At 55.3% G+C, this 27,201-nt stretch overlaps 3 protein-coding genes across 3 annotated transcripts; all 3 read right to left on the bottom strand.

The window, feature by feature from the left end:
• Positions 1 to 404: 404 nt before the first annotated feature.
• Positions 405 to 5,178, bottom strand: CDC20 (cell division cycle 20). The gene is made up of 10 exons (XM_054384150.1): positions 4,980 to 5,178; positions 4,304 to 4,449; positions 3,563 to 3,659; positions 2,897 to 3,025; positions 2,355 to 2,551; positions 1,908 to 2,002; positions 1,382 to 1,613; positions 1,147 to 1,272; positions 906 to 1,023; positions 405 to 598 (listed from the first exon to the last, which is right to left on the bottom strand). Exons 1-10 carry the CDS (start codon positions 5,176 to 5,178, stop codon positions 420 to 422), a joined length of 1,518 nt encoding a protein of 505 aa, XP_054240125.1. The 3' UTR covers positions 405 to 419.
• A 772-nt stretch (positions 5,179 to 5,950) lies between these two features.
• Positions 5,951 to 11,584, bottom strand: MPL (MPL proto-oncogene, thrombopoietin receptor). Its single transcript, XM_054384540.1, has 12 exons — positions 11,482 to 11,584; positions 9,259 to 9,391; positions 8,744 to 8,916; positions 8,254 to 8,519; positions 8,022 to 8,178; positions 7,728 to 7,857; positions 7,252 to 7,424; positions 7,000 to 7,142; positions 6,712 to 6,871; positions 6,447 to 6,537; positions 6,235 to 6,322; positions 5,951 to 6,136 (listed from the first exon to the last, which is right to left on the bottom strand). Exons 1-12 carry the CDS (start codon positions 11,582 to 11,584, stop codon positions 5,951 to 5,953), a joined length of 1,803 nt encoding a protein of 600 aa, XP_054240515.1.
• Positions 11,585 to 13,520: 1,936 nt separating this feature from the next.
• Positions 13,521 to 26,796, bottom strand: TIE1 (tyrosine kinase with immunoglobulin like and EGF like domains 1). Its single transcript, XM_054384450.1, has 23 exons — positions 26,333 to 26,796; positions 25,558 to 25,845; positions 22,040 to 22,150; positions 21,776 to 21,931; positions 21,546 to 21,677; positions 21,105 to 21,245; positions 20,762 to 20,890; positions 20,242 to 20,387; positions 19,945 to 20,089; positions 19,529 to 19,687; positions 19,198 to 19,335; positions 18,778 to 19,068; positions 17,457 to 17,747; positions 16,737 to 16,930; positions 16,305 to 16,515; positions 16,041 to 16,151; positions 15,740 to 15,930; positions 15,504 to 15,617; positions 15,269 to 15,339; positions 14,994 to 15,034; positions 14,774 to 14,870; positions 14,416 to 14,515; positions 13,521 to 14,169 (listed from the first exon to the last, which is right to left on the bottom strand). The coding sequence occupies exons 1-23, from the start codon at positions 26,376 to 26,378 to the stop codon at positions 14,098 to 14,100; spliced, it is 3,375 nt and encodes a 1,124-aa protein (XP_054240425.1). The 5' UTR covers positions 26,379 to 26,796; the 3' UTR covers positions 13,521 to 14,097.
• Positions 26,797 to 27,201: the final 405 nt, after the last annotated feature.

Raw genomic sequence — 27,201 nt, 5'->3', positions numbered from 1 at the left:
CAGCAGGGGCCAGTTCAGAGCTGATACACTTCTCCAAGAACTGTTTCAGAGCTGGGACCTTTGACACTCATCAAGGCCAGGAAGGTTCCTGGACTACAGTTTTTCCTGTGGTAGAACTGCTGTACTTCTGATCAGCATTTCTGATGTGACAGGTGATATACCTGCATTAGCTGAGACAGATGAGAAGCACAGCATCTTTCAGAGCTGTGCTAGGGCCAGGCTGTAAACTTAAGAAGGAGAGCTCCACCCCTTTCCCACATACACCCAGGGAAGAGGGACCTGGTTCTATGAGCCATGGCTTTTTTTTTTTTAAAGGGAGTCTAGAAGAAAGAGTAAAGTTAAACAAGTTTATTAACACTTAAAATACTGTACAGTGTGTAAGCCAAATTTCTCCACCACCCCACAATAGCCCTGTGCACTCAGCGGATGCCCTGGTGAATGATGCTGCTCTTGGCACTGTAGGCCTTCTCTTTCTCCTTCTTCTTTATGGGGTCCATCTCAAAACAGCACCAGAGACGCACTGTTTCATCAGCAGCTGCTGAGGCCACTGTTGTACCATCAGGGCTCATAGTCAGGTTCAAGACTCTGTCAGTGTGACCTGAGAAGGAGGGATGTAAGTCAAACCTGGGCTGGTTCTACCTCACTAGTCACATTTACTCCCACATGCCCCGTGATGCCCACTAGCTTGTGTAGTTGTCTACACCATGCTGTGGCAGCATGAACACACCCTAAGCATGCACTTGAAGCAACAGTTTCTTCTGCAGACCCTAGAAACATCCCCCTCCCAGCAGCATGTCTCTGGACATCATTCTGCATCAGTGATGCTTGAGGCTAGACCACCAAAAACTGCATCTGCCTTCAGCCTCTAGCAGCCCTTCCCTCCTCAGACAAAGGATGCAGCCTACCTCGCAACTCTGTGACCTTGGCCATTGTGGGATACTTCCATAAAACCAGCTGATTCTGTGCAAAGCCATGGCCTGAAATGAATTCCTTGTAGTTTGTTGACCACAGGATAGAACAGACCTAGGAAGAGGCAGTAATGCAGGTAAGACAAGCTGCTTGTGCTGATGCTCATCACCCAGAGATGCTTCCCTCCCTTCCCATGCCTCTGGGCCCTAGGAGGCAGTAGCTTTCCATAGGTCTTACCTGGGAATGGGCATCAACAGCACTGAGACAGGTGCCAGAACACACATTCCAGATGCGGATATGTCTGTCACTAGTCCCACCTCCAGTGGCTAGAACATTCAATTGCCAGGGACACCACGCCACAGCCTGAGAGAAAAGGGTTTGATTCTAAGACATGCAGGAAGCAACCTGTGCACAGCCAAGTGCTGCATTTCTGCCTTGCACAGATACGTGCCCATAGCAGCCCTGCACTCACCTTGACAGCACCCTGATGCTGAGTGAAGGTCTGTACAGGAGCAAAGTCTCTACTGTCTCCCTGGACGTACGGCCAGATGTTCACCAGGTTGTCATTGCCACCACTGGCCAGGTAGCGGCCATCTAGAGACCATTTGAGTCCACACACCTCCTGTGTGTGGCCAGCAAGCGTGGCCACATGATGTTCTGCCACTCTGACATCATGGTGGTGGATGTAGCCAGTCCGTGCCCCACTGCAGAGAGAACATTTGTAGGGTCAAGCTGATGTTTTCACCAAAAACCTATTTTTGTGCTGTTGCAGGACTGTTGTACCTGCCACTGGGTTTCAACCAGTATTGCCAGCATCACTGGCCTGTTACTGGGAGCTCTTTACAACCTCAGCACAAATAGCATGAGAAGACAGGCCTTTTCCTTGCAGTCCCAAAAGAACTCTTCTCTGCCAAAACTGACCTGCACCACTCTGACCTGGAATTCGGATCTGCCACAGCTGGACAGTGCCCTTCACCCACATGCACCCAGTGCTTTACCTGGAAAGAATGTAGCTGTTCCAGCTGAGGGACCCCACACGGGAAGAATGGCTGGTCATATTTCTGAGGCGCTTCTGCTGCTGTACGTCCCATACCTAGACAGGCAGAGCAGGAAGTTCTCCAGAGGATGAAGAAACCAAATCCTGTTGCTTTGCCCTAGGAACCTCACTTGCACAGGCTCTGGCTTTCAATGATCTGAAAGTGTGGGAGCTAAAAGAATGTGTGTCTCTCTCCTAGTGAGCAGAAGGTAACTCCAGGTGTCAGGAATTCCAAAACCAAGTTCTGCCTTGAATGCTGCAGCTGCTCACTGGCAGTAAACCTTTTCCACTCCTCCCCAGTCAAAATAGGTCAGGGTGCGCTGCATCTTGTGCTAGCCAAGCTTTTGCCCCAAGACCCACAGCTCCTGAAATCCCTAGGCAACACCTCTACTTTTATTCCCACACTAACCTGAACCTCAGCATTACTTGTGCCAACAGCAAGGTAGTTTCCTTCTTTAATCCATGACAGAGAGGAAATATAATCATCTGGATGCTCCATCTGCAGCAGCTGGATTATCTCCCCAGAAGCATGGTTCCACAGATAGACAGAGTTGTCCAGAGCCACTGCCAGGATGTCCTGGGAGCTCCAGTCAGTGAGATTAAGATCTGCAATTTGGAAGAGCAATGCTGGTCACATTGTCCTTACCTGGAGAGCCCTGCCTTTCACCAATGCCAGTACCAGATCTTCCACCTGCACCAGGTATGCACATGTACAGGTAAGGGACAGCCTTCTGAGTGTCACCATGCCCAGCTGCTGGGATCAGGCAGCCCTGATACAAGTCACCCAACACAGCACTTTGGACCACTGTTCCTGTAAGGCTACACAGGGATGCTTCAGAAGTGGTTTGTGCCAGCCTGGGTGTGTAAGATGCTGAAACAGTTGAGTTACAGTGTCCTAGGACAATGCAGAATGACCTTGGTGCCTGACACTGAACACTGCAGCCTACTTACAATAGTCGTTGCGGATATCTGGTGCATCCAGAATCCGGTCTGGCATTGAAGAAATGTATCTGCCACGCTTCCTGCTAGATCCAGGTGTTGTTTTCTGACTGTAGAGCACTTTCAGTTTATTCTGATAGCCTGTATGCAGAAGAAGAAGTTTATTCACCTGAAGTACTATTTCCACCCAGCTGAGCACTGCTGACCCAACTACAAATCCCTTTCCGTGAAAATGAAGTCCTGCAATGCACCCAGAAGAGCACAGAGTGCTAACATCACTCTCAGTATGACTTGCTGAACTAGGGTGAGCTCTGATTTCCAGTAACAAATTTAACTGACAAGCACTTGGTTTTCTGTATCCCATTATGTTTAGTGACAGGTAACAAAGTGCACATCGGAGTTTGAAGCTTTTGCAGCTCTCAGGAAAGTTTGCCACCTGCAGTGCAAGTGAACAACTGGCAGTTATTTCAACTTCTGTAAATAAAAGTTTTTGTAGCTGTTAGGCAGCCCCTCAACCTCAGGAAGCCTAAGGAGGGAGAATCCAGTGTGCACAGGAGCTCTAAGCAGCAACCACCTGATCTCTCTCATGCCCACATAGCAACACAGGGCCTCTGTGTTGCTATTCCCCTGCCCAGATCTCTCTAGCCAGGTCAACTCCCACAAACCCTGCTATCATACCTTCTGGAGCATTTTTTGGCTTTCCACTGAGCCGGAGGATCTTTGCCTCTTCGATATCAAAGCCATTCAGATTCACTGCCCAGGCTTTCTGTTGCTCCTATGGAGACAAACCACCCTCAGTGAGACACATATGAAACAATGCCCATGCTACACCTAAAACTGCGGCTGGCAGAGCACGCACCTAAGGCCCCTTCTAGAAAAGTGGCAAGTTCAGCATCTTGTTGCCAGTGGGCAAGTTACAGTCACAAAGGACCAAATGTTTTATAATCACACTTCAGGACACAGTCTACACATTCCAAAAATCACTCCTTATGTAGGCATCCTAGAATAGCTTCCACTAGCAGTTTCACTGTGTACATCCTCACAGCTCTGCCTCAGTAGCCTGCTGTGTTTGAAAGCCAAATTAGCCCAATTTTGCTACCAGAAGCAGCACAGATTAGAGCAAGTGAAGCAGAGGAGTAAGGATATGTGCTTCTCCCTGTGCCTAGGGAACGAACCCAGCAGAGCAACCATGCTCAAGCTCTTGTGTGGCAGCTGTGTACCTGCTCCATCTGCAAGCTCTACAGCTTCCACCTCACACCAGGCTCCTAAGGCCCAAAGCTGGATGCAGTGATGGCTGGGGCTGTCAGCCTTGCATGCCCGCTAGATAGAACTTTCAGTTTGCTTTTCTATTAAAAGTCAGGAAGGACTAAGTATTTAGTAGTGATCATTATAGTAATTGTAACTTAGCAACATGCTCACCTTTTTGGTGGGTGATTCCTCAGCAGGGTCATTCTCTTTGGTTAGGAGGAAATTTGCCATCTCTATCTTCATAGTGCTGCGGTTGGGAATGTAGCGATCTTCCCCAGCCTTTGTTGGGGTGCCCTGGATTTTCGATCCAGATTTACCTGTATTTACATGCATAGATAGCATCTTAAAGTTACTGAACAGGCTGCATTAGAGCTTTCAAGACAGCAACACAGCACTCTTTCACATCACACCTACCAGAAGAGTTCCAGACAAGCAGGACACAGAGAACTTACGCCATCCAAGCACAACTAACCCATATTTTTGCCTCTGTATAATTGCACTAAGATCTGGTTAGGGACTACTAGGAGACAATTCCTTAGGTCCAGTGCAGCAATTCGAGAGTTCACAAAAATACTGTTGCAGTGGGTTGTCTTAATACGCAGCTGTGCCAGCAAGGTTCACCTCGGGGATCAGCCATTCACCGAGCCTTAGTAGAGAGCTCTGCCCACCTCATGCTGGAGGCTAGAAGGTGAACGACTCCCAGGAGCCAGGCAACGTAGCCCACCTCCTCCTGCCTAACCAAGCTGGCTAGGGCAACCCGGCACGGAGCCCAGAGCCCCATGGCCACAAGCAAGCTCTCAGACAACGCTGCCCCACCCAACCAACGCCGCGGCTGGCCGACGCTCACCTGGGGTCTTGCATGGCGTCTTGCTGGAGCTGTGGGAGCGATTGGCCGGCTTCATGGGCGACAAGAAGGTAGAGGGGCTGGGCCCGGGGACGCCGCTCTCCTTGGCCTTGCGCTGCCACCGTGCGGGGGACGCGTTCGGGATCGGCGTGTCCAGCTTCAGCAGCCCGTACAGGTCCGCCTCGAACACGAAATGAGCCATGGCTCTGCAGGCAAACGGCGTCAGCAGGGCCCCCATCCGGCAGCACCTCAGGGCTCTCTCCATCATGGGGCATCCGCCCCCGGCCGCTCTCCTGGGCCCCCTCCACCACAGGGCACCCCCTCCACCACAGGGCACCCCCTCCACCACAGGGCACCCCCTCCACCACAGGGCACCCCCTCCACAGCACTACTTCCCACCCAGGCCGCACCCCAGAGCCCTCTCCACCACAGGACAATCGCTCCGGAGACAGTACCTCAAAGCCCCCTTCTCCACCAGGGTCTCCCTTACGGTCCGCTTCACCTCAGAGTGAGCCCCCTACATCCCCGGCCGCTGCTCAGCCCCCCCCCCCGGGCCGACCCCACAGCCATGCCAAGCTCACCTTCGCCCAGCAGCCGAAAGCCACACAACCCTGCCCCCCGGCAGCATTTCAAACGCACTGTCTCTTCCTCGCATTGGTTGCTTCAAAACCAACGGCTGCACACGCGCTGCCACTGGCTGGGCCGCGAGGCGGGGCGGGGCTCTACCCGCGGGGCGGCTACGGGTGCCGGGTGGCACTAGGGGGCGGGTCGGCTAGGGCTGCGCCGTTGGGCAAGCCGACGGGCTCGCGGGGCTAGGGCTAGGGCTAGGGCTAAGGCTAGGGCTAGGGCTAGGGCTAAGGCTAGGGCTAGGGCTAGGGCCGGGGCCGGGCCGGGGCCGGGGCGCCGCGAAAGAGAGCGGAATGTGGAAGCCGGGTTGTTGCACGACTCGTTTATGTCGGGGCGGGGGGCGCGGCTCAGGGCGGCCCGCGCGGCTCCCAGCCGCTCATGAGCAGGTAGGAGTGGTTGGCAATGTCGGTACTGGGCATCCGGCTGGCAGCCTGCTCCGGCGGCGTGCCCGCCTCCCGCTGCGGGCCGGGCAGCACCTCCAGCAGGCAGGGCAGGACGGCTTCCTCCGACGGCTGCTTGTAGAAGGCGTTGACCTGGACACAGACACACACATAGGGGTGCGGTGGGCGCTGCCTTTCGAGCTTCTCCCGGGGGAATCGGTCGCCGGGGAACCCTGCGTCGGCCCCCTCACCTGGCTATGCTTGCTGCTTTCATGGAGGAAGCTGCCGAGTGCGCGGTGCAAGTCGGGGACGGGGGGCCAGAGCTTCTGCTTCACGTTACTGCGTGCGGGGAAGGGAGCATCGAAGGCAAAACCCAGCCCTAGGGTACCCTGATCCTCCTGGGCAGGGTGCCTGGGTCTGGTGCTGGACCCTCCTCCCCACCTGCTCCAGATACAGCCCTTACCTGTAGAAGGAGGGGAAAGTGCACCGCAGCCCCAGGAGCACTCCTATGAAGAGCAGCAGCGGCACCACTGTAACACTGGGGATGATCCAGCCTGCATCAGAGGAGGAACTCTGTCTGTGGCTCTCTCCAGACCCATCACTACTGATCACTTCAGAGTCCTGTCACCCTCTGCTTGGAGCTTTCCATCCTGTTTTCAGTACTCTTCTCAAGCCCTCAGTCATGTGGCTTCTCTGTGTGCAGCCTCCACTGCTGCCTGACTCCTTACCTGCATCAGCCATGGCATCAACCACAACAGGTTTGGACCAGGCACTCCAGCTGCCCTGGTACCAGGGCCCACTGGGCTGGGCCCGCACCTGGGCATGGTAGCGGGCACCTGGCCGTAGATCCAGGACTTCTTTCCTGGCTGCCCGTGGGACCTGCAGGACCTGTGGAGTAGAGTCAAGTTGGAGGTCACAGCTGCAGCGGGTGGCTGAGGAGCAGTGCTGTGGCACTACCTCACCCTGTGTGGGCTGCATGGACAGGGCTGCTCAGGGAAGCCCTGGCTATGTCTTACCTTCCATTCATGGCTATTCTCCACGGCATAGCGGACCTGGTAGTCCAGCTGCTCTGCTAGTTCTTCCAGGGGTGGCAGCCACTGCAGGCTCAGCTGGCCTTGTGACACTGTTGCCTGCATGAGCTGTGGGGCATCTGTGAGCACTGTTGGAGATGGGGATGTGTTCCGGCCAAGGAACACACAGTAGGGTGCTCCATCCCCACCAGCTGGGCATATGCATGGTCAGGGGATGCAAGTGGCACTGGGACTCACCAGCCTGGTGCAGCCAGAAGGGCTCCTTGAAGTAGCTGAGTGTGGGTGGCGCATGGGGCCGGGTGACATTCACTAGGATGGAGATGGCACTGCCAGCCCTGGGCTGAAAGGTGCAGGCATGGGTGCCCTGTGCCACCACGCTCACCTCCTCGCAAAGCTGCCATGCATTTTCCCTAAATGAGAATTGGGGAGCCAGTCAGCTCCATTATGATGGTCCCACTTTCCTTGCCCTCTGCCAGCTCTGCCACCTTGTTTCCACAGCCTTGCTCCTTCTGTACTTGACTAACCCTTGACACCAGCGCTGTCCCTAGTTGGAGGGGCAGTGTGGCCAGGAGTGTGAGATTGATGGTGACGGGGTAGGGCATGACACAGGGCCAGGTGGCACAAAGTGGAATGCAGGACACTGAACAGGGCTGGCAGTCTCTGGAATGCACTGCCCCTCAGCCTGAGCACCACATCCCCACCATGCCCCTTACCTTGTGCTGGCCTCACTTGAAGGCTGCCGGTAGAAGAGCTGGTGGGAGTTGTGGGGCTCTGTGGGGTCCCAGCTCCACTCACAGCGTACTTGCTGCAGGTCAGGGGTGCTGCAGCACAGCCCGATGTCTCCTGGGCAGGTGAGAGCCAGGGCAGAGAGGAAGTTGCTTCCCCCTGGGTCCACAAGACCTGGGTGCTGCACCTTTTCTACCCCCATCCCTCATAGCCCCAGGTGTGGGTGCCTCCCCATCCCCACTGTGCCTGCCAGCACCCTGGTGGTGGGATTGGCTGCTCACCAGCAGAGCGTGGTGTCTCTGCAGCCACTGTTTGTGACCAGGCCCCCCAGACGCCATCCATGGAGGTGCCGTCAGGTTTGCTGCGCACCTGGATGTGGTACCTCACTCCTGGCTGCAGGTCCCGGAGGACTACCCAGGTGTTGGCCTGGACCAGTCCCTGTGGAAGAGAGGCTAGGCAGGAGTGACTGTGGACTCCCAAGTCCCCCTAACTATCCCTGGCCTCTCTAGGTACCTGCCCAGCTCCCAGGGAGGCTGCGGCTGCCCCAGCTGTGGGTGGATGGATGCTGATGGCTGTCTGGCTGGAGGGATCACCAAGGTGCTGCCCATTGAGATCCACTGAAGTGCTGCAGGGCATCTCTGGGAAGCTGGCAGGGCAGCACCGCACCTCGTAGAGGAAGAAGTTCAGGTAGTTGGTGAGTGGTGGCTGCCATGACACGAAGAGTTGCCCTGCAGACCCAGCCCAGTGGGCTGTGATGTTTGCTGGGGGGTCAATGAGACCTGTGGGCAATGTGCCAGGGTGTTTGTCCTCCTGTGGCAGCCCCTGTCTGGGCACCCCCTCATCCTGCTGGGGGACCCCTGACAGACTTCCCAGGGTGGCCTCTGTGCCCAGCTTGTTAGGGCACAGAGTGCTGTCAGTCTCCACAGTGCAGAGAAGGACAAGGGACTCTTGTCTGGGAAGTGTCCTGCTGTCACAGGGCTATTGCCTGGTGGGAGGGACTCACCCACCACATCCACACTGAGCTCCCGCCAGTACTTGGTCTGGTTGGTGGTGGCATCCAGGACGCGGAGGTGGAGCTGGGTGAAGAGCCGCACATCCTGGCTGGGGAATACACAGACGTGCCGTGTCCTGCTGGCCTCGTGCCACGTGGAGACCGTGCATGCCGTGGGTGTATCTCTGAGGAATGGAGACTAGTGTCCTGCAGCACCCTATGCCTCCTGCCTGGGGTCAGGCTGGAGGAGAGGGCACCTGTGGCATGGCACTGAGACCTCAGTGTCACCAACTCCTTTTCTGTGGCCCCATTTACTGCAGGGCACCATCCCCATGGGTCATACACAGCCAAGGTCCCAGCTCTCTTGCAGGTTGTGCAGTATCTGCTGGGTATCTCCCATGGATTCTCCACCGTCTCTACTTGCAGCTGAGAGCCACTGGGATGGCACGAAGAGCTGCAGTACCTTGACCCTGCTGCTGTCTGTGTGGGCAAAAGGGAGGCTAGGCTGTGTCCCCACCACTTCCTACCTGCTGTACCAGTAGTAGAAGTGACACATCCTGCTCACTGCCTCTTCCTCCTCATCCCAGAAGCAGGTGAGGTCCTCGAAGGAACGAGAGAAGCAGAGGATATCCTCAGGCACCCCTGCCAGCAGTGCAGCATCTGGGAGGAGCATGGATATGAAACTGTTGCCATCTTGCCTGCAACCCAATGCCCACTGGCCAACTCACCCCTGAGGCAGGTCTGTGCAGGCACCTGGAGCAGCATGGGCATGGCTGTAGACATGGCCGTGGCACAGGTGCCTTCCACCAGCTTAGCATGGTGGGGAGGGGTGTTCTGCTCGTGCTGGCTGCTGGCAGGCACCAGGGTCCCAGCTGGTGGCAGGTTTCCCTGCCAACTGACCCCACCACTCCCCCTTCCTCAGCACTTGGGGTCCTTTGGGACAAACAAACATCCTGAAATAGCCCTGCGGTCAGATGGGGGCTCAGGGCTTGGTGATAGGGGGGAAGCACTCCATGCCGGAAGGTGCACGGAAGTGAGATAAGGAGGAGCAGCACTCTGGGGAGAGGGAAAGAGCTTCAGGGCTGGTGTGGGGATGTGCTGTGATCCCAGGGACTGCTTGGGGAGCTGTGGGTTTTTCTACCCCTTTCAACCAGCTGCCCTCCCTGTCATTGCAAGGATGGACTGGAGCACCACACCCTGCAGGATCTCCATCCCATGCACTGGTGGCTTGGCTGGTACATGGATACCTGTCCCCATTGTTAGGGAAAAGGGGACAAATTTAAGATGCAGATGTGTGAAGCACAGGGCTGGCTACCTCCAGCATTACTCCAGCACTCCCTTCTTTCGCACTGCTTCTGCCCTGGCACCTGCTCCAACCCTCCTCTTCCTCATCTTGCTGCTGGGATGTGCACTCTTCCCCAGGGGTTGCTCCAGCTGCTGGACCCCTGAAGCCCCCTGCCAGTAGCTGGCCCTGCTCCATGTGCTGAGCACATCCTGCTATGACACCCTGTGCTGCCAGTTGAGCCACCCTGGGTGAAAAATAAGGGACAGTCCCAAAATGTCTTTGCCACCTTCTCAGTTTCCCTTTGCTTTACCTGTCTCCTCTCTTGTGCTGAGGCTTCAGCCATGTTCCTCCTTTCTCAGCCCTGTGTTGCCTTGCTCCTCCAGCCAATGTCCCTTTCCCACAGCTTCCCCACCTGCTCTTCCCTTTTTGCACCACATTGCCCCTTCAGCAGTCCTCATAATGGCAGCATGACCATCTGCAGCTCCCTGCACCAGAGGATGGGGTGGACAGGTTCCAGCAGTGCAATGGCACAGGGACCCATAGCATCGGTGGGAAGCCACACTGGTCCTGTGGGCTACCAGAGCATCTCTGCTGGGTGCAGGCTGTTTCCTAGGAAGAGGAGCCACACAGCTCTGCAGCCCACATCAGACATGTTTGGACAGTGTTCTGCCAAACTAGCAATGGGCTTGAGGCACAGTGATGTTGTAGAAGCTGTGGACAGAGAATGAGCCCAACCTCAACCTTCCTCTCACCGCCACTACAACAGTGACTCAAAATGTGCTCCTGAGCCTGCCATGGCCAGAGGTCTGGGATGGGGCTGGAGAGACAAGCAGGAGATCAACAATTTGTTCAATTAATGCACTTTATGGTGTTATAGGAAGTGTTAAAAGTGCTGAAGAGGAGCATCAAGGAAAGTGTGGACAGACCTGAAATGGAAGAGAACTGACTGCAAAGTGGCTCTGCCAAGCAAAGTGAGCCAGGCTAGGAAGAGCTACTGGCTGAGCTGAGATTGCTTGGTGGGGCAAGAAGATCATGGTAAGGCTGGTGTGGGAGCATTGGGATTAGCCTGTTATCCATGGTACAGAGCTGTGCCATCAGATGCTAGCTTAAATTTTGCTCAGACCATTGTCATTGTAACTTCAAGAACTTTTGATGAGCAGAGAGCCCCTTTGCTACCTGTCAGGACTGGGAGCCTCAGGCTGCCGTTCCAAAAGGGTGCCTGGGGGCTGCTAGGTCCTATCTTCAGAAAGCAGGGATGTCCCTTTGTTCTGGGCACGCCGGGGTATACCACAGATGAGAAGGGTGCTCCATCATCCACCCTCAACACCCCCTGAGCACCCTCCTGGAGTGCCCCTTCCCCAGCTCTGCAGATTTCAGTTGCTGTGGGGTGCTCACTCCCTGTGCCTGGTGTGCCAGATCATCTCCAATCCATTGTCTGGGGGAGAAAATGACCCCAAAGACCTACCTTGGGATGTCACTGGCTCGTGGGCTGATGGCAGGCTGCAGAAGCTGAGCAAGATGACAGGGAGCAGCAAGAGCAGCCAGCGCCAGTGCAGACAGGCTGCCATCCTGCAGTCTGTGTGCCAGGGCTGTGTGTGTCGTGCTCAGCCCTTCCCCGAACCCAGGGCTGGGAGTTGCTGCAGCTCCTCGGGGCAATACTTTTATCTGGGAAGTGGTGGCTGTGCAGCTCAGGAAGCCTGGCTGGAGGCTCCCCCCCGCCCCATTGCTGGCACTTCCCTGTGCCCAAAACCGCCATGCTGTGGCCCCTCCACCGCCAGCCGCAGTGCCAAGAGAGACTGCTCCTATCAGATACGCACCACGTCCTGCTCTTGTGGCTACCAGCATGCCAGGAGGCTGGGGTAGGAAGAAAAACAACTCCAGAGAAACCAGGGAGGCCCCTTTTTGGGGCAGGGCAGGTTGTTGGGGGCCGCAGGCATGAGGCGGAATGGGACATGGTGTGGCTGCTTTGGTTCTATCCCAACCCATGCTGCCTGGCAGTGGTGTGTGCTGGATCTGCTCTGCTTGACCCAACGGTGCCAATGTTATGGCTGTGCTGAGAGGAGAGCTGCAGGCACAGGGAGCGTTGGCAGGCTCCACAAAGATGCTAGTGGTTCTGGTGCAGGAGCAGGACCACCATGGTGGGCTCTTGCAGGCATGCTCATGAGATTGGCACGAGGTTGCCAATCTACAATCGTCACTTGGCATGGGTGGCTGAAGGTGTGTCCCACCCTGCCAGTGTGCAGCACCACGGCACGGTGAGGGACCACTAGCACACACATCCCCACTGTACCAAAGGTAAGTTGGCTTCTCCTTGCTTTGCAGCTGGGGACAGCACAAAGGGTACTAAGGGGAGATGGGAACACCTAATATCAATTTGTCACAGTCAAATTTTGTCAAACCAGTCCCACTTCCTTCTCCATCCAGCTTCTGGGCTTTGCTGTCAGGGAGGCAAAAACCACAAAGCTCTTATTTTGAGCAGGGCTGAGGATGCTGCCTCAGATGCTGTTCTAAGGTGGCAGTGGAGGAGGTGCACAGGTAATGGCACACATCAGGCTGTTTGCAAGAGCCAGTCCCTATCACCATTTTATTGGGAACTTCAGTGATGGGTTAGAGAGGCTGCTTACTAATGCCTGCAGCTGACACCAAAGAGCATTGGAGGCCAGAATAAAAAATCAAAATTGTACTGACAAGGTTAAAACACCCTCTGGAGAAAAAAGACTCTTGTCCACAAGGGCAAATGCAAATGCCTGGGCTCCAGAGGAGCAGCCCTTGCTTCCTGCAGACTGCAAAACACAGCCATACAGGCAGCTGGATGGCATGCCTAGGGCTTAGCAAGCTGAAGCCAAAAGAGATAAAGCCTATCCACTCACTGTCAATTTAATGATCAGCCGCAGTGCAGGATGCGAGGCCACAGCCTGGGACAGGAGCTCCCATGGGAGGGTCAGCACAGAGCCCAGGAGATCTTTGAGGGACCAGCATATGAGAAAGAATCCCAGCAGCAGCAACATGCCTTCGGGCAGGCTGGTCTAATACAACCATCCTTTTTCAAGATGCGCAGAGTTACCTGGCAGCTTGGCACAGTGCTGGGCAGGCACTGTCTGGCCAGGATGGGAAGGGTGCAGAGCTGCAGAGCCCCACAGGGACTGTCTGGAGGAGCAAGACTACCCCTGTGCAAAGCAGCCATCTGAGGGAAAGCTGCAAGAACAGTTTTCAAGCATTCTAGCAGAGGTGCAGAGGAAAGACTTAGTCTGTTCCCCATTTTCCTTGGGGGCAGGACAAAGAAATTGCAAGGGGTGAGATCTCAGCTGGATACTATGAAAACCCATCCCCACGGTATGATGAGACCTGGGGCTTGTCTCAGGGCACTGGGGAATCCCTGGTGAACATCAGAGGATCTCCAAAAGAGACAGGATCCCAAGGGGTGCCCATCATGGCAGCAGACCATGAGGGCTGTGCATCCTGTTCCCTAGTGCTATTGGAAAGGCAGAGGTGGGTCCCCGCCTCCCCTCACCTGGACCCAGCTGCCTGTTGCACTACATTTATTGTCTGTAAGGCAGAGGTGACATCTCTGAAGGGTTACTGCAGAGTTGCAGACAGTGTGAAGCCAACACTCCACCTTGTTCCTTCACACCCACCAGGATGGCCCTGTCCCATGTCAGTAGTGATGCTCACAGCCTCATTGGCACCACTTCAGGTCCAGAGCATGCTGAGGTGTTCAGGACAGGTAGCTGATGAGATGCTTCTTTCTCACACAAAAAGCTTGGGTATTTGTGTCCATGAGCTCAGGTGGCAGCACTCTGGCTCCTGAGAGAGTCCCTTTTCCTGCCTGCTCTGATGCAAACACTCTGCTGCTACTTGTACTTGGAGGCCATCACAACATGTCTCTCAACAGTCTGGGTCTGTATTGGTAGCTGCTGGCATACCAGTGTGGCCAGCACATGCTGAATGAGCAGCCAGGGAGGGGATGGCACAGTCCTGCTGTAAGGAAGGTGCTCTTGGAAAGGGGCAGTCCCTTGTCTCCACAGCTTTATCCTAGCTGGCTGGGGTTAGTGTTGCCCCTCTCCATGGTGCCAGCACAGCTTCATGCCTCCTCGGCAGTGGCATCAATCCCTGCATAGGTGAAGTTCTCGAACAGCGCCATGTTCACATAGGCCTGTGGGGGAACCTCAGTCAGGACCCAGTTGTGAGTGTCCCCATCTACCCCCCATCCCTGCAGACACATTCTTGGGTGCTGTGTCCTGAGGGGAGGCAGTGGGGCTCCATACACCCAAAAAGCGATGCTGTGTGATCCCCATGCATGGTGGGGTTGCATAGTTTCTGTTGCTGGATGTTGTGCCCACCTTGAGCCCAAGGAATGCTCCAGTGTGGGCATTCCTGCCACTGAGCTGTCACCACTCACCTTCCTGGCCTCCAGCATGCGGATGAGCTGCATGGAGATCTGGGCAAAGGGTGGGCGCTCGTAGGGACGGTCACGCCAGCACTGCCGCATCAGCTCGTACCTATGGGCAGAGAGCTCTCAGTGACTCAGAGTTCATAGGGTGAGAGAGGGCAGAAAAGCTCTTTGTGGGAGATGAGGGGAGCAGGTGGGAAACTAAAGCCAGAAAGGGGGCTTGGAGTATGAGACCCCAGTTCATCCCCTGGCCGCAGTGCAGAAAGAAACCAGGCAAGAGCTATGGCTAGTTGGTGGGAGCCCCGTAGGGCAGTGAGGTCAGGGAGATGTGGGTGCCACCATCACCTGGGGCTTTCTGCCTACTTACACCTCATCATCACAGTTGCGAGGCTTCTCCATGCGGTAGCCCTGAGGCAGCTTCTCGTAGAGCTCGGCACACGTCATCCCACAGTATGGAGTCCCTCCTGCAGCCAGAGACACACAGCTGGCTGCAGTAAGGATGGTCCTTGCAATGTTCCCCGTGGGGCTGCAGGAGGACCAGACCTGCAGTGACCTGATTTAATGCAGGGGACACAGAAGAACCTTACCTAAGCTGACAATCTCCCAGAGCAGGACACCAAATGACCACCTGAAAGGTAAGGAGCCGAGGTTGTGACGGAGCCCCCAGTCATGCCCTGCTGATGGGTGGAGTAGGTAGCCGGGCCTTTGGCATAGCCAACAGGTCCCCAGCAAGATGTCTCAGTAGCATCTCCTGCCTTTGCAGCACCCAGAGCAAAATCATCACCACACTGACCACCCCAGTGCAGGGTGACGGCAGCTGCTCTTGTGTCACAGCCCTGACGCCCCTGCCTGCAGGACTTACACATCGCTCTTGGTGGTGTACACACTGTAGTTCAGGGACTCAATGGCCATCCAGCGGACTGGCAAGCGGCCCTGGGGAAGCAAAGAATAGCCATCAGAGAAGAGAGAATGTCCCGCAGATAAAGGGCAGCTGCGACCTTGCTGGTCTTGGCATGGTGAGTAATTTCCACTGGCAGGAGAGGTCCTGCCCACTGCATTGGTGCAGGCCCCCTGGAAATGCTTTGCTCCTGGCTCACCATTGTCTTCTTCACATAGACCTCCTCTCCTCTGGAGAGGCCGAAGTCAGCAATCTTGGAGGCCAGGTTTTCTCCTACCAGGATATTCCTGGCTGCCAGGTCTCTGTGAATGAACTGAAAGGGATCTGCAGTCAGCATGAGCCACACACTCTTCTAGCCCTAGGGGTCTGATGTCCTTTTCTGGAGTCACCAGGCCCCAGGGTATGGATGGTCGGAGCATCTTGCTGGGGATGTACCTGCTTTTCACTCAGGTACTGCATCCCCTTGGCCACATCTGAAGCAAACTGGAGGAGCTGTTGGGAGGTGAGAGTGGAGGCAGTGCCATGCTCTTTGGCAAAGGCTGGGTCTGTCTCCAAGACTCGACTTTTGCGGAGGAAGTCAAGGAGATTTCCATAGGGAGCATACTCAATGGCGATGTACAGATAGCCTGGGGACATGAGGAGGTTGGGATCATGGAGCGCTCCCCAGCAAAGAAGACTACATTAGCTGAACAGGAGCTTTGGGGCTGGGGAGAGAGGAGAAGGGAACAGTCCTCACCCTTGTTCTCACAGGCACCCAGTAAGTTGATGATGTTGGGATGATGGCCCAGTTTGCACAGGACCTCAAGTTCCCCAGCAAAGTCTCGATGGTCATTCTCTGAAGCAAATTCTGCAAGCAATGAAGGATGAATATCTCAGTCCTACAACAAGAACCCTTCCTCTGCTCCTCCTCTGATAGCTCCTGCCCCATCTAAGTCCCAGGCATGTCCTAGGATGCAGCTACATCCCCCAACCTGCCCTGCTCATCTTCTCCCATGCCCACCTTTCAACATCTTGATGGCTGCATTCATTTTCAGGCCATCCTTTTTGATCATGGCCCTGATCACCTGCCCAAAGTTGCCTTCCCCAATCATATCTTCAAACTTGATGTCTTCCCACTCCAGGATTGGGTAGCTGAGTGGCTCAGGCTGTGGCTTGGGCCGGCGAGTCAAGGTCAGGGTTCCTGAGTTGAACTGCAAGATGGTCTCTTCCCCCTGGCAGACAGGAGTGGGTGAGGTTAGGGGCACCGGGCACCTCTCTGCCCGTGTGGCAGTCCCGTCAGGGCAGGTGTCGTGGGCAAGGGTGGGCTCCGCACCCTCTCTGAGTGGAAGCGAGGTCTGGCTGTGTCCGGACTGGAGGCTATGGAGCGCGACCTGGATCGGGCTGGGATGTGGGGAGCTGGGGACACAGTCCTGGTGGGGCAGATGGCACTCACCGAGCCAGATTGGTATGTAAAGGTGCGGCGCCGGTGGAAAAAATTCTTCTTGATGAGGAAAAGTGCCAGGAGGGCAAAAAGGATGGTGAGGCAGGTGACAGACACAGAGCCAACGATGGCCAATAGCAGCTGTTGGTCTATTCCAGCCTGCTCAGTGCTCTGGCTGCCCAGGCTGGGTGGCACACTCAGTGCTCCTGCCAAAAAGAGGGATGGAAAGCCAATGAATGGTTCACAGCTGAACCCTGCATGGGCTGTAACAGGTGCCCAGGCACCAAGATAGCAGCCCTCTTCCAGCACCCTGGGACCCCATGAAAACACCACAACCACATCCTAAACTCCTGTTGTCATGGTGACACAGGGGTGAGTGCATCACTGCCCAGGCCCTGTCACCAAACCCACTGGTCTCTGAGCCTCCAACCAGTTCTCGGTCAAGCCAACAGCTCTTCCTGTGCTGGCTTTGCCCTGCTTCTCTAGCCCCTCATGCACCATGTCACCCTCTGGCAAGGCAGAGCCACTCTGTGGTTACCATGTTCTCACCATGCCACACCTGCCCCATCAGGACTAGGAGAAGCAGAATTTCTGAAGACACCAAATGTTTGGGCTTGGGCTGCTGTTTGAGAGCCACTCTGAGTTTACCATGAGAATCCCAGTCACCCTTTGTTGACTCAAGCGCTAAGCTCAAGCTTCAGTAGAGCCTGCCTGCTCGGACACCCCTCTCACCGTCCCCCAGGGTCTTGGCTTTCACAGGCTGGCTCCATTCCCCTGGGACATGGGAGTTGGCACGGACGCGAAACTGGTAACTTGTGCTGGTGTTGAGGCCCCCGACAATCTTGGTGGTCTCAGCGCCACTGTCGGTGTCGATCCATTGGGGCTCACTGGTGCCTCCCACCTGCTGCAGCTCCACGATGTACTTGGTGATGCCCCCATTGGGGTACTCAGGGACCTGCCATGAAAGCCTGACGGCAGTGTCGGACACTGACTCTGCTGACAGCAACCGTGGTGAGGAAGGCCCTGGGACAAGCAGAGGAGAGTGTCAGTCCCAACATGAGGCTCTTGGTGCTGCAGAGCCTGAATGCTGCTGTAAGGACTAGACCCTTGGATGATGATCACAACTAAAGCTGTGCCAGCTTTGAGGAACCTCCAGGGACCCCTGACTTCTACTTGGAGGAGGTACAGGAGGAGGTGGAGGTGCTTTCCAGGTACAACAGTGAGGCAGGTCTGTACCCCTAACTGCTCCCAGCTTCAGGGACTGTCAAGCTATATGTCTGTGTATTGACTAACCCTTGAGATATTATCTTTCTTCAAGCCTCCCTCATAGACTGAGGCTTGAAGAAAGCTTCTCATCACCTCCTCTGAGACTTCTCCAGCCAGTGCACATCCCTATCCCCAAACTGCCAAATCACACAAAGCTCTTAGAAGAACTGTTGGGAGAAAACCACACATCTTCCAAGCCTGATGCCCACCAGCCCTCCCAACATGTACCAGTTGGCACTGATCCTCACCAAAGGCCTTGTGCACTCCTTCCTCCTTGGCTGACAGAGAGTTTGGTCAGGCTGATGGTCCGACTTCCCACAGTCTCCCACCCACGTGCATGTACATATCTGCCTACAGGAGGGACTGAAGTTCTTCCCAAGCACTAGTGATCATCCAGCAAAATTTCTAGGCAGTAAGGTTCAAGTGAACCAAAGGGAAATTATTTTTTTTTCATACAAAGTATAGTTATATCAAGGAACTTGTTGCCACAGGGTGTTGTAAAGGCTGCAGCAGGACTTTGGCAAGGCTGCAGAAGACAGATCAGCTCGTGAGCACCACTCATGATGGCCTGAATGTCATGTTCAGTTTAGGATGTGTCTCAGCTGCTTAGTGCTGGAGGCTGCAGGGTCTAGTGGGAAAAGGACCCATTTCCCCCCAGGCAGCTGTTTATACTCTATCAGTGATGGGATGCAACAGAAGCTGGACCTGGGGATGCTCACTGTTATAATTATAACTGATTTATCATTGCAATTCACTGTAATAATTCACTCTGTTGCAGTGGACCCACCTTTGCTGTTGATCATGACCTTGTAGAGGTCAGAGGGAGGCCCCAGGCTGGTGCAGTGGTACACCAGCACTTCTAGTCCATATTCCTTGTTGAACTCCAGATCCCCGATGCGGGCAGAAAGCACTGAGATGGATGTGATATTTTTCTCACACACTAGCTGCTTTGCAGAGTCAAAGAGGTGGACAATGAACCCATGGGCTGGCTCGTGGTTATTTGGCAACTTCCAGTTGACATGAAGTGTGTTTTTCTCCTCTATAGACCAACCTTCAATCACAGGCTTGACTGTGGGCTCTGTAAATAAAGAGGCAGCAAAACCTCACAGCACATCAGCCCTGAGGCTTTGCAGATCCTGCACTGTGAAGGGTTAAGAGTAGGGTCACTGTGAGGGTCAGGGCAATGGTGAGGGAGATGAAGGCTTACCAAGGCACTCAGTCACCATGACAGCCTCTGGCCCCTTGCTGCCCTCCCCACCATCCCCAGGCCGCCTCAGCTGCACCTTGACGATATAGGCAGTCACAGGACGGAGATTCATGAGGGTGATGTTCTCGCTGTTGTCAACTGTTGGCCAAGAGGATATGTCAAAGCCATGCCCATGACCCACAATCTGCCCTGTGATTGGCATCCTCCTCAACATCACCATGAGGCACCTGGGATGCATACTTCTGCCCACCCCAGCACCTCACCAACTGGGGCAGATGTCCCCTCCTGCCCAGGTCTTACCTGTGCTCCCCACACCCTGGCAGAGACATACCCACAATGGATGACCATGCTGAGGTGTCATCCTTGGGCTTGTAGAGCAGCTTGATAGAGATGATAGGTCCATCACCAGAGAAGCAGTCCACAGGTGACACCACAAGCTGGCGGCTCTGCTTGGCCAGCAGCCGGGGGGCAGCCAGGGGCACTGGTGGCACTTAGGGAGGAAGGGGAGAATGACCCAGTGGGACTGGGAGCAACAAGGAGCAGAGCGTGGGTACATCTTCCACCTCTTGGCTCCTTCCAGCTTTGTCAGATAAATCTTTTATCACCACCCAAACCTGTCTGCTGACACTATGGCACATGATGGGTGGTACCCAGCCCAGTGCAGGTCATTTGCCATTGCCACACTGTGCTGTCAGCCTCCCCCATCAACCCTAGCTCATCCTGCTCATGCCACCACTCTTTCCTCACCTCTGATGTTGACCTTGACTTTACGACTGTCCTGGCCCCCGGTCGTGGAAACCCGGCACTCCCAGAGCCCTGTGTCCGCCTTGGTCAGCTGCTGCACCTGAAACTCGCATGTGATCTGCCCTGGCTCAATGATGGCTTTGATGAGCTGTGGGCACAGAGGGTACCATCAGGTGCCTGCCTGGCTCAGCCCTCTAGCTCCCCATGCTGGCCTAAAGCTGCCTGGTAGTCCACTGGGGAGATGGATGCTTGTGAGGCAGATGGCGACACGGGGATGGTGGTAGGGCACAGGAGAGATACCTTGAGTACAGTGCCATCAGCCTTGCGCAGCTCCACGCTGTCACTGGCAGGCAGTGGGTTGCCGGTGGCCACACAGCTGACAATGGGCTCTGAGCCCAGGTTGAACTCCAGCTCCGAGGCCAGTTGGATGATCTGGGGGAACCGGTCTGGTACACGGAAATTGGCATTAGGACTGGTCGCACTCCTCCCCAGGAACAAGACCTTTTTGTGGCCCCAGCTGCACCCAGACCCTGGTGTCAGAAGGCCAGTGCCAGATGTTGTGGTCCAGCCCCTATTCCCACCCCATGGGCCAGGTTCAGCAATGCTCTTGGCATGGCTAATACCAGGGGGGCATAGATGCTCTTCTTGCAGCATCCTGCTTTCTAGAGGGTTGGGAGCTATTTCTGCAGGCAAGAGGGGCAGCTGAGACAGCTGGTGAGGTTGGTAGCCAACAGCTCCCTCAGTCACCAGTGAGGCAGGTGCCAGAACTCTCTTGAGGCTTGGGGACAGAAAACGTGCTGCAGCCCTGTGCCAGCCTCACCTGACTTCTCACAGTGCTGTCCGTGCCACCCTGCTGGGCAGACACAGCCACTGAAGCGGTTACAGCTGCCCCCGTTCTGGCAGGCACACTCCAAGGTGCAGTCAGGACCATAGTATCCCGCGGGACAGGCTGCAGGAAGAGAAGAGCTCGCTGTTAGCCCCGGCTCTGGTGCAGGACACAGCGGGGAAACTGTGGGCAGCTGGTGCAGGCAGCAGCACTGCTCAGCCTATGGCGACTCAGGCTGGGAGAGGTTTGCACAGGTGGTGCTACCGCTGGAGGGCAGAGCTGTGCTCTGGAGGAAGCTGGGTGAGCTGATGGATGCTTGATGCCCGTGTCCTCGTACCTTGATTGCAGCGGGAGCCACTCCAGCCTGAGGCGCAGGAGCAGCCATAGGGGTCCGGCAAGCAGAAGCTCAGTCCCCTGCAGCCCTGGGCTCTCTGGCACGTCTCCTGGCAATTGCGGCCAAACTGCCCTTCCCGGCAGGCTGGAAGAGCAAGCACAGTCTGCCCTTACCTACCATTCACCTATGCACGCTGCTTGTGCATGGCATGGTGTTGGCTCAGGTGTCCTGAACCCTATATCACATCACCCTGAGCAGGCACAGGACCTGTGTCCTGCTGGGAAGATGAATGACCTAGCCCTGCTCCAGAAACAGGACACACTGCAGGTGTGAGACACATATAGAGTCTGTGGCCATGGTGCCCAGGACATGGGACGCCCAGGACATGGGACCCCCATGCATGCCCTAGGCACAGCTCCCACTGCCAGGCAGCCTGACACCTACCTCGCTCACAGCGGGTGCCCATGAACCCAGGAGGGCAGACACATTCGCCAACGTGGTCATGGCAGATGCCACCATTCAGACAGTCAGGACAATCTTTCTCACAGGATGGTCCCCATTTTTTTGCAGGGCAGGCTGTTGAGAGAGTCAGAGGGGGCACAGGGTGGTACCAGGCCAAAGGGCAGGGTACAGCTGCTTGTCTGCACATCCCAGGGAGCCAGGGCCCCTCTCACCTCTCACGATCAGGCGGTAGAAGGCACTCCACAGGGGACTGTCCCCCATGAATGTGGCGCTGTAGACACCATTTTCACTCACACTGACATTGGGGAGCGTCAGGGTGACGAGGTCACCCCGCACCTCACCTCGGTCCGTGGTCTGGTAGTAGGTGCCTGCAAGAGGGCAAACAGTGACTCAGGGCCCTCCTGTACCCCTGGGGCTGGTGCCAGGAACCAGCTATGAGCAACCCCATCCCTGTGCCCTCTCTCAGGCCCACTTGCCATTTCTTTTCCACATAACGTCTGTCTCCTTCCTTTTGAGGACTTTGGCAGAGAAGGTGATTGGTTCAGCGACATTCACAGACTGTGTGGCCTTCACTGGGAAGAGGTGGGCTGTGGAGGAGGAGGAACAGAATGAGTGGTGGTTGCACCCAGGGCAGTAACACCCAAGAGCAGTGCCAGCACCCTCAGACCATCCATCCCAAAGCATTGCCCTTGTGCAGCCCAGTACCCACTGTATGTTTCTGCTGAGACGTCACAACATGCCTCCCCATCCACCTTGCATGGGAGCTGAGACCTCCTTGAGCCTCTGCAGGAACAGGCAGTCCCTTCCTGACCTCTCCAGCTGATTTCCCAAGTGCAGGGGCATGCAGCAGCAATGAGCTCTCAAGGCGTAAGTGTGAATCAGCCAGTGCCCAGCTTTGAGCACAAACAGGGCTATAAATACATTACAGCCTGGGAAACCAAGCCCTGGGCGTGCCACGGCAGACACAAAAGAGGCCACAGACGGGCGCTGGCTCTTGGATCCTGCCAGCACACCAGCTTGCACACACTAAAACAGCCACCCCGGGCTGGAGCTAAGGCACAGCCAGCTGGGCGAGGCCAGGGGCCAGGAGGAAGCAGCACATGCTGCAGACACCCAAGAAAGGGCACTACAGGTCACACAGCTCAGAATCACCTCCCCACCCATCCCTTTAGTTGGGATCTTTCTACCATGGACTTTGGAGTCCTTTATAAAGGGCACACAGACGTGGCCCTCGCTGTCTCACTCTGTTCCATTCCATCTCAATACAGTGACAGACTGACACATCCCTTGAGGATCCCCAAACATAGCACTTTGCCTTTACCTTCTCTGTCACTCCATCAGTGCTCATTGGTACCTGCAGCCCCTCACAGAGCTCATCCATGCCCTTGTCTCTCTGAGCAGCTCAGGGACAGCAGCTGACATAGCTGCTTGTTCAATGATTTGTAACCAGCACAGATCCCTGCAGACCCAGCCACCATGCTAGAGGGGACTCGCCCGTGTGACAAGAACCACAAATTAACTCCTATTTTTGCTTCCTTTCTTAGTCAGTTGCACACCCACCCAAAGACCTCCCCTGCCACCCCCTGGGTGCAGAGTTTCTCTCTAAAAGCCTTTGAAAGGGAACCTTCCCAATTTTCTCCAGGAACCTGAGCAAACAACGTCAAGTGGGTCATCCACAACATCCTCACTGCTGCCACCCCAGAGATCCTCCCACTGCAAACTCACACCTCCTCCTTCTCAAGGACCACAGAACTACAAATTATGCTCTATAGCACAGTTTCTACTCATTTGCAACATCCCAATTTGGGTTTACAGGCCTGTAACTCTCTACCTAGAAAGCTTTCAGGGAAGGTTGGTGTTCAAGCAGCAGCCCCACAGGCAGAGGACATCCCTGCTCAGGGCAAGCCCAGCCTGACAACACTGCTGCTCTGTTTGGCTATTCAATCACCTGTCTCCTGCTATCTGCTCTGGCATTTTAGATCCCATAACAAGCCTTATTGTGCACATGGATGCAAAACTAAAAAAAAATTGGTTTTCTGCAATTGCTTATTCTGAGCATTTTACTGCTCTGGATATTGTAAAAAATTATTTATTGCCAGATTTCAACCCTTCTGAAATTGCTCCCTGGGACATCTTGGGTGTGCTTTACTTTGTTTTTACAGCAAAACTTCCAAAGTTTACCCTCCTTCTTATGTTGTTCTTTGTGCATGGAGATGCCAGCTTTCCTCTAACATCATTCCTCATCACCTGCTGCTTCATCACCTTTGCCTGCCTTGGTGCACTTGTTGGCTTAACAAGCCTCCCCTGTGGGTTTTGCACACAGGCTTCCCTTTCCCTGCAAAGATGTAATTTTTGTTGTTTACTTTTCTCTGTTGTTTTTTTTTAATTTCTCCTTCTCTAAATTAAACAGAGCAACAGCAGCTTGTTTGACCCTTAGGAAAAAGCCATTTTTTGTCATTTGTAACTCTCAGAGATGCTTGGACCCAGACACTGACCAGCTCCTCCACAGTGCTATTTTGGCCTGGCTGTGTCAACCCAGGACAGGAGAGTTGTCTTGACACTCTGTCATGCAGATGGAGGGCCAGAGCCATTGCCTTCCTCCATGACCAACATATGAGAACACCTGGGGGTTCAAGAGTCCCCTCTGTGCTCCACACACACACACACACCCCCCACACCCCCACTAGTCATGCCTTCAATGCTGTCTCCCAGTGCCTTTGCCTCCCTCCCTTGGCACCTTTCTGCCACTCTTCTTGCCCAGACTGGCCAGCACTGTTTCCAATAGGACTGATGCCATTTTTGGGTTGAGCTTCTGGCTGAGGACACAGGCTGGTCCCTGCTACTTGAGCAATGCTTGGAGCACACCAACAGCCTCTGTTCCCCAGCTCCAAGATAGAATCATAGAATCAGTCAGGGTTGGAAGGGACCACAGGGATCATCTAGTTCCAACCCCCCTGCCATGGGCAGGGGCACCTCACACCTCACATATGCACTATGTGAGCAGTGTATACAACCACATAAACCATGTAGCCATAAACAAAGTGTTATACAAACACTGTAGAGAGCAGCATATGCTCTGAGCCCAATATTGCTGTGCTCTTTTGATTATCCACCCCCTGACTGGTGATGCGTGCATCTCCGGTATATTAGAGCTGCTTGCTAAAGCTGCATTTTAAACACAGACAGGGAAACTTGTATCCCTTCACCTCATTCTCTGCAAAAGCTCAACTGTCTTAGGCAAAACTTTCTAAAAAGAGCTAGAAAGTATCCCGTGGAAAACATCTATCACAGAAAATTCTGGTCCAAATAGTTTTGCAAAGTCTTAAGCAAAAACGGAGTAGAGGTGAGGGTGGGCAGTGTGGCAGAGTGCTATCCTGGGTGGTGTCCCTGCTGCTAGCCAGGCTTGAGAGGCCCTTTCAGCTTTTATGGCCCCAAAGGGGAGTGGGACACAAAAGTCCAGCACTACCTTTGGCGACAGTGCACCATGGGAATGTTGCCTGGCAATATCCCAGTGCTGAAGTGGTGACACACTGCTGTGCCATGATGCTTGCTAAGCTCCCTGGGAGGCTGTCAGAGATGCACACCAGCACTACCACCTCCCTGGGAGCCTGTGGCGTGAATCTGGCACAGCTCCAATGAGCTACCCCCAACCCTGGTTAATGATTTCCAGACCCCACCACATCCTCCAAGGGCACCCAGTTTCCTTTTGGACCTTGCCCTGCCCCACGGCACCATTCCTAGCCCAGATGGCTGCCTGTGCTGCTGCCCATCACCTGCTGCATGCCTCCATGGGGCTCAGCCATGGTCTTCCAACTGAACACATATCCCTTCTCAATCTCACTGGTGCTGGCAGACCCCAAACCTCACTTGTAGGTCACCACTGTCCCCCCACTATGCCAATATGCACCAGGATTGCAAAGCATGGGGTAGATATCTCCCATGTGGGCCCAGCTGGCAGGTGGGGAGGCTGCCCACTGCTCCCCCAGCCACTCACCGTTGTGGCTGTTGTGCACATAGACCACCTGGGCCTGCTCAGTCGGGGTGCGCCCCAGGCAGTAGAGGATTCCCACCAGGTCAGCCATGGAGAAGCCCCTGGCCTGGACGTGGTTGCTGCGGTTGCGGTAGTTTTGGAAGCCAGTCTTGGGGTGCGTCATCACAATCTTGTTCTCCCGCTCGATCTGCAGGTAGCTCACATCGCGCTCCCCCATGACACAGGAGAGGAAGAAGTTGGAGTGGGACAGGCTCTGCACGTTGGCAATCAGGGTGATGTCTAGGATGGCCCCTGGGGTGGGGGAGCACAAGGGCAGGTCACAGCTAGACAAAGGTACAGCTGTCCCAGCCCTGACTCAGGGTCAAAAACTGTTACCTACATTCCACCCCAATTCCAGGACATTTTTGCCACCTCCAGCCCAGCAGGCATGACGGGGTCAGTTGCAGACTTCTCAGGATGACATAGTAGACATTCTCAATTTCTTTTTAGAGATCCCCACAGGGTTACCCCCCCACAATAAGCCAAGAATGCATCGGGACTTGACTTTCGGGGTCCCTTCTTCTCCCACAAGCTGCCCGTGCCCCAGCCCCCTGCTGGGGACAGGCAGGTAGGGAAGGGCACTGATGGCTTCTGAGGTCTTGAAATGGCGGATCACAAAGGGAGGTTTCCCCCCTCCAAACCCTGCTCCAATGGCCCCGCTGAGCTCACACAGTCATCTCATCCCACCAAACCCCCTGTAGAGGCTGCTCCCTGAGGCAGAGGGAAAGGGGTGATTTACCTGCCAGCTGTGCGAGGAGAAGCAGAAGATAAACCTGGAGTCCCATATCCTTGGAGTGTGTCCCGAATCTGGCAGAGATTAGAAAATCCCTGGCATGTCCCAGCCACAGGGTTCAAAGATGGAGGCAGCAGCTGTCTAGGAGCTCCACATGAGCGGCACCTCAGGACCCCTGCTCCGTGCCCGTGACCCCCATCTCGCCTCTGTCCTGCTGCTTGGTGTCCAGGGCAGCTGGGACCATATGCTCTGGTGCATTGCCTAGGCACAGTGAGGAAGATAACCCTGTCCCTGCTTGCTTGGTGGCCACCCAGTTGCTCAGGAGTGGGGCTTGGTGGCAAAGAAGCCACTGAGGTCCCCTGCCTGGTGGTAGCTCTCCTAGAGAGCAGGCGCCCCCTCCTCCAGAGCTAGGGCTCTGTGTTCAGGGCTCCTTAAGCCATGCTGAAGCCCCAGCCTGGCTGAGAGGTGTCTCAACCTTGCTCCTCTTCTGCCATGCAGAGGGTCTCATGCCCCTGCCTGCATGGACATCAGCATCTCCATCCCTTCAGGGCAGCCCTGTGGCTGATGGCTGTGGGAAGGGCTCTCTGGAGCAGGGAAAAGGAAATGGGCCAAGGGGCCGTGGCTGGTGGCGGCGGCGGAGCCAAATCCTGTTTCCCATGCAACGTTTCCTGCTCTCCACCCATTGTTTGGAGACGGCCCTGACTCCAGGAGCTGGCGGGAGCTGCCCTGTATAAGCTCTTCCCTGGCAAGCAGCATGCGGCAATGCTGAGGCCGTACACACCTTGTGACACATCAGCCTCCCAGCACTGTGAGCTGGGATGCCGAGGCATGGCCGTACCTGGGCTCTGTGTTGTGCTGGGATCTGGCTCATGCCT

This window comes from Indicator indicator, chromosome 10, assembly GCF_027791375.1.
Source record: "Indicator indicator isolate 239-I01 chromosome 10, UM_Iind_1.1, whole genome shotgun sequence".
Classification (NCBI taxonomy): domain Eukaryota; kingdom Metazoa; phylum Chordata; class Aves; order Piciformes; family Indicatoridae; genus Indicator; species Indicator indicator.
Note: the sequence above shows the minus strand (reverse complement) of the source record. Positions and strands in the feature narration are given on the sequence as shown.

Coding starts and splice junctions, on each gene's coding strand:
- TIE1 (XM_054384450.1), bottom strand. CDS start 26,378: ATGGGACTCCAGGTTTATCTTCTGCTTCTCCTCGCACAGCTGGCAG. Junction 25,846..26,332: donor TCTCCTCGCACAGCTGGCAG/GTAAATCACCCC, acceptor CCCCCACCCCAG/GGGCCATCCTAGACATCACC. Junction 21,932..22,039: donor CGTTATGTGGAAAAGAAATG/GCAAGTGGGCCT, acceptor GCCCTCTTGCAG/GCACCTACTACCAGACCACG.
- MPL (XM_054384540.1), bottom strand. CDS start 11,584: ATGGCAGCCTGTCTGCACTGGCGCTGGCTGCTCTTGCTGCTCCCTGTC. Junction 8,179..8,253: donor CCTCCCTGGGAGCTGGGCAG/GTACCTAGAGAG, acceptor TCTCTTCCACAG/GGACTGGTCCAGGCCAACAC. Junction 6,323..6,446: donor ACTTTCCCCTCCTTCTACAG/GTAAGGGCTGTA, acceptor CCCCGCACGCAG/TAACGTGAAGCAGAAGCTCT.
- CDC20 (XM_054384150.1), bottom strand. CDS start 5,178: ATGGCTCATTTCGTGTTCGAGGCGGACCTGTACGGGCTGCTGAAGCTG. Junction 3,026..3,562: donor GCCAAAAAATGCTCCAGAAG/GTATGATAGCAG, acceptor TTCTGCATACAG/GCTATCAGAATAAACTGAAA. Junction 1,614..1,907: donor AACAGCTACATTCTTTCCAG/GTAAAGCACTGG, acceptor TTCTCTCTGCAG/TGGGGCACGGACTGGCTACA.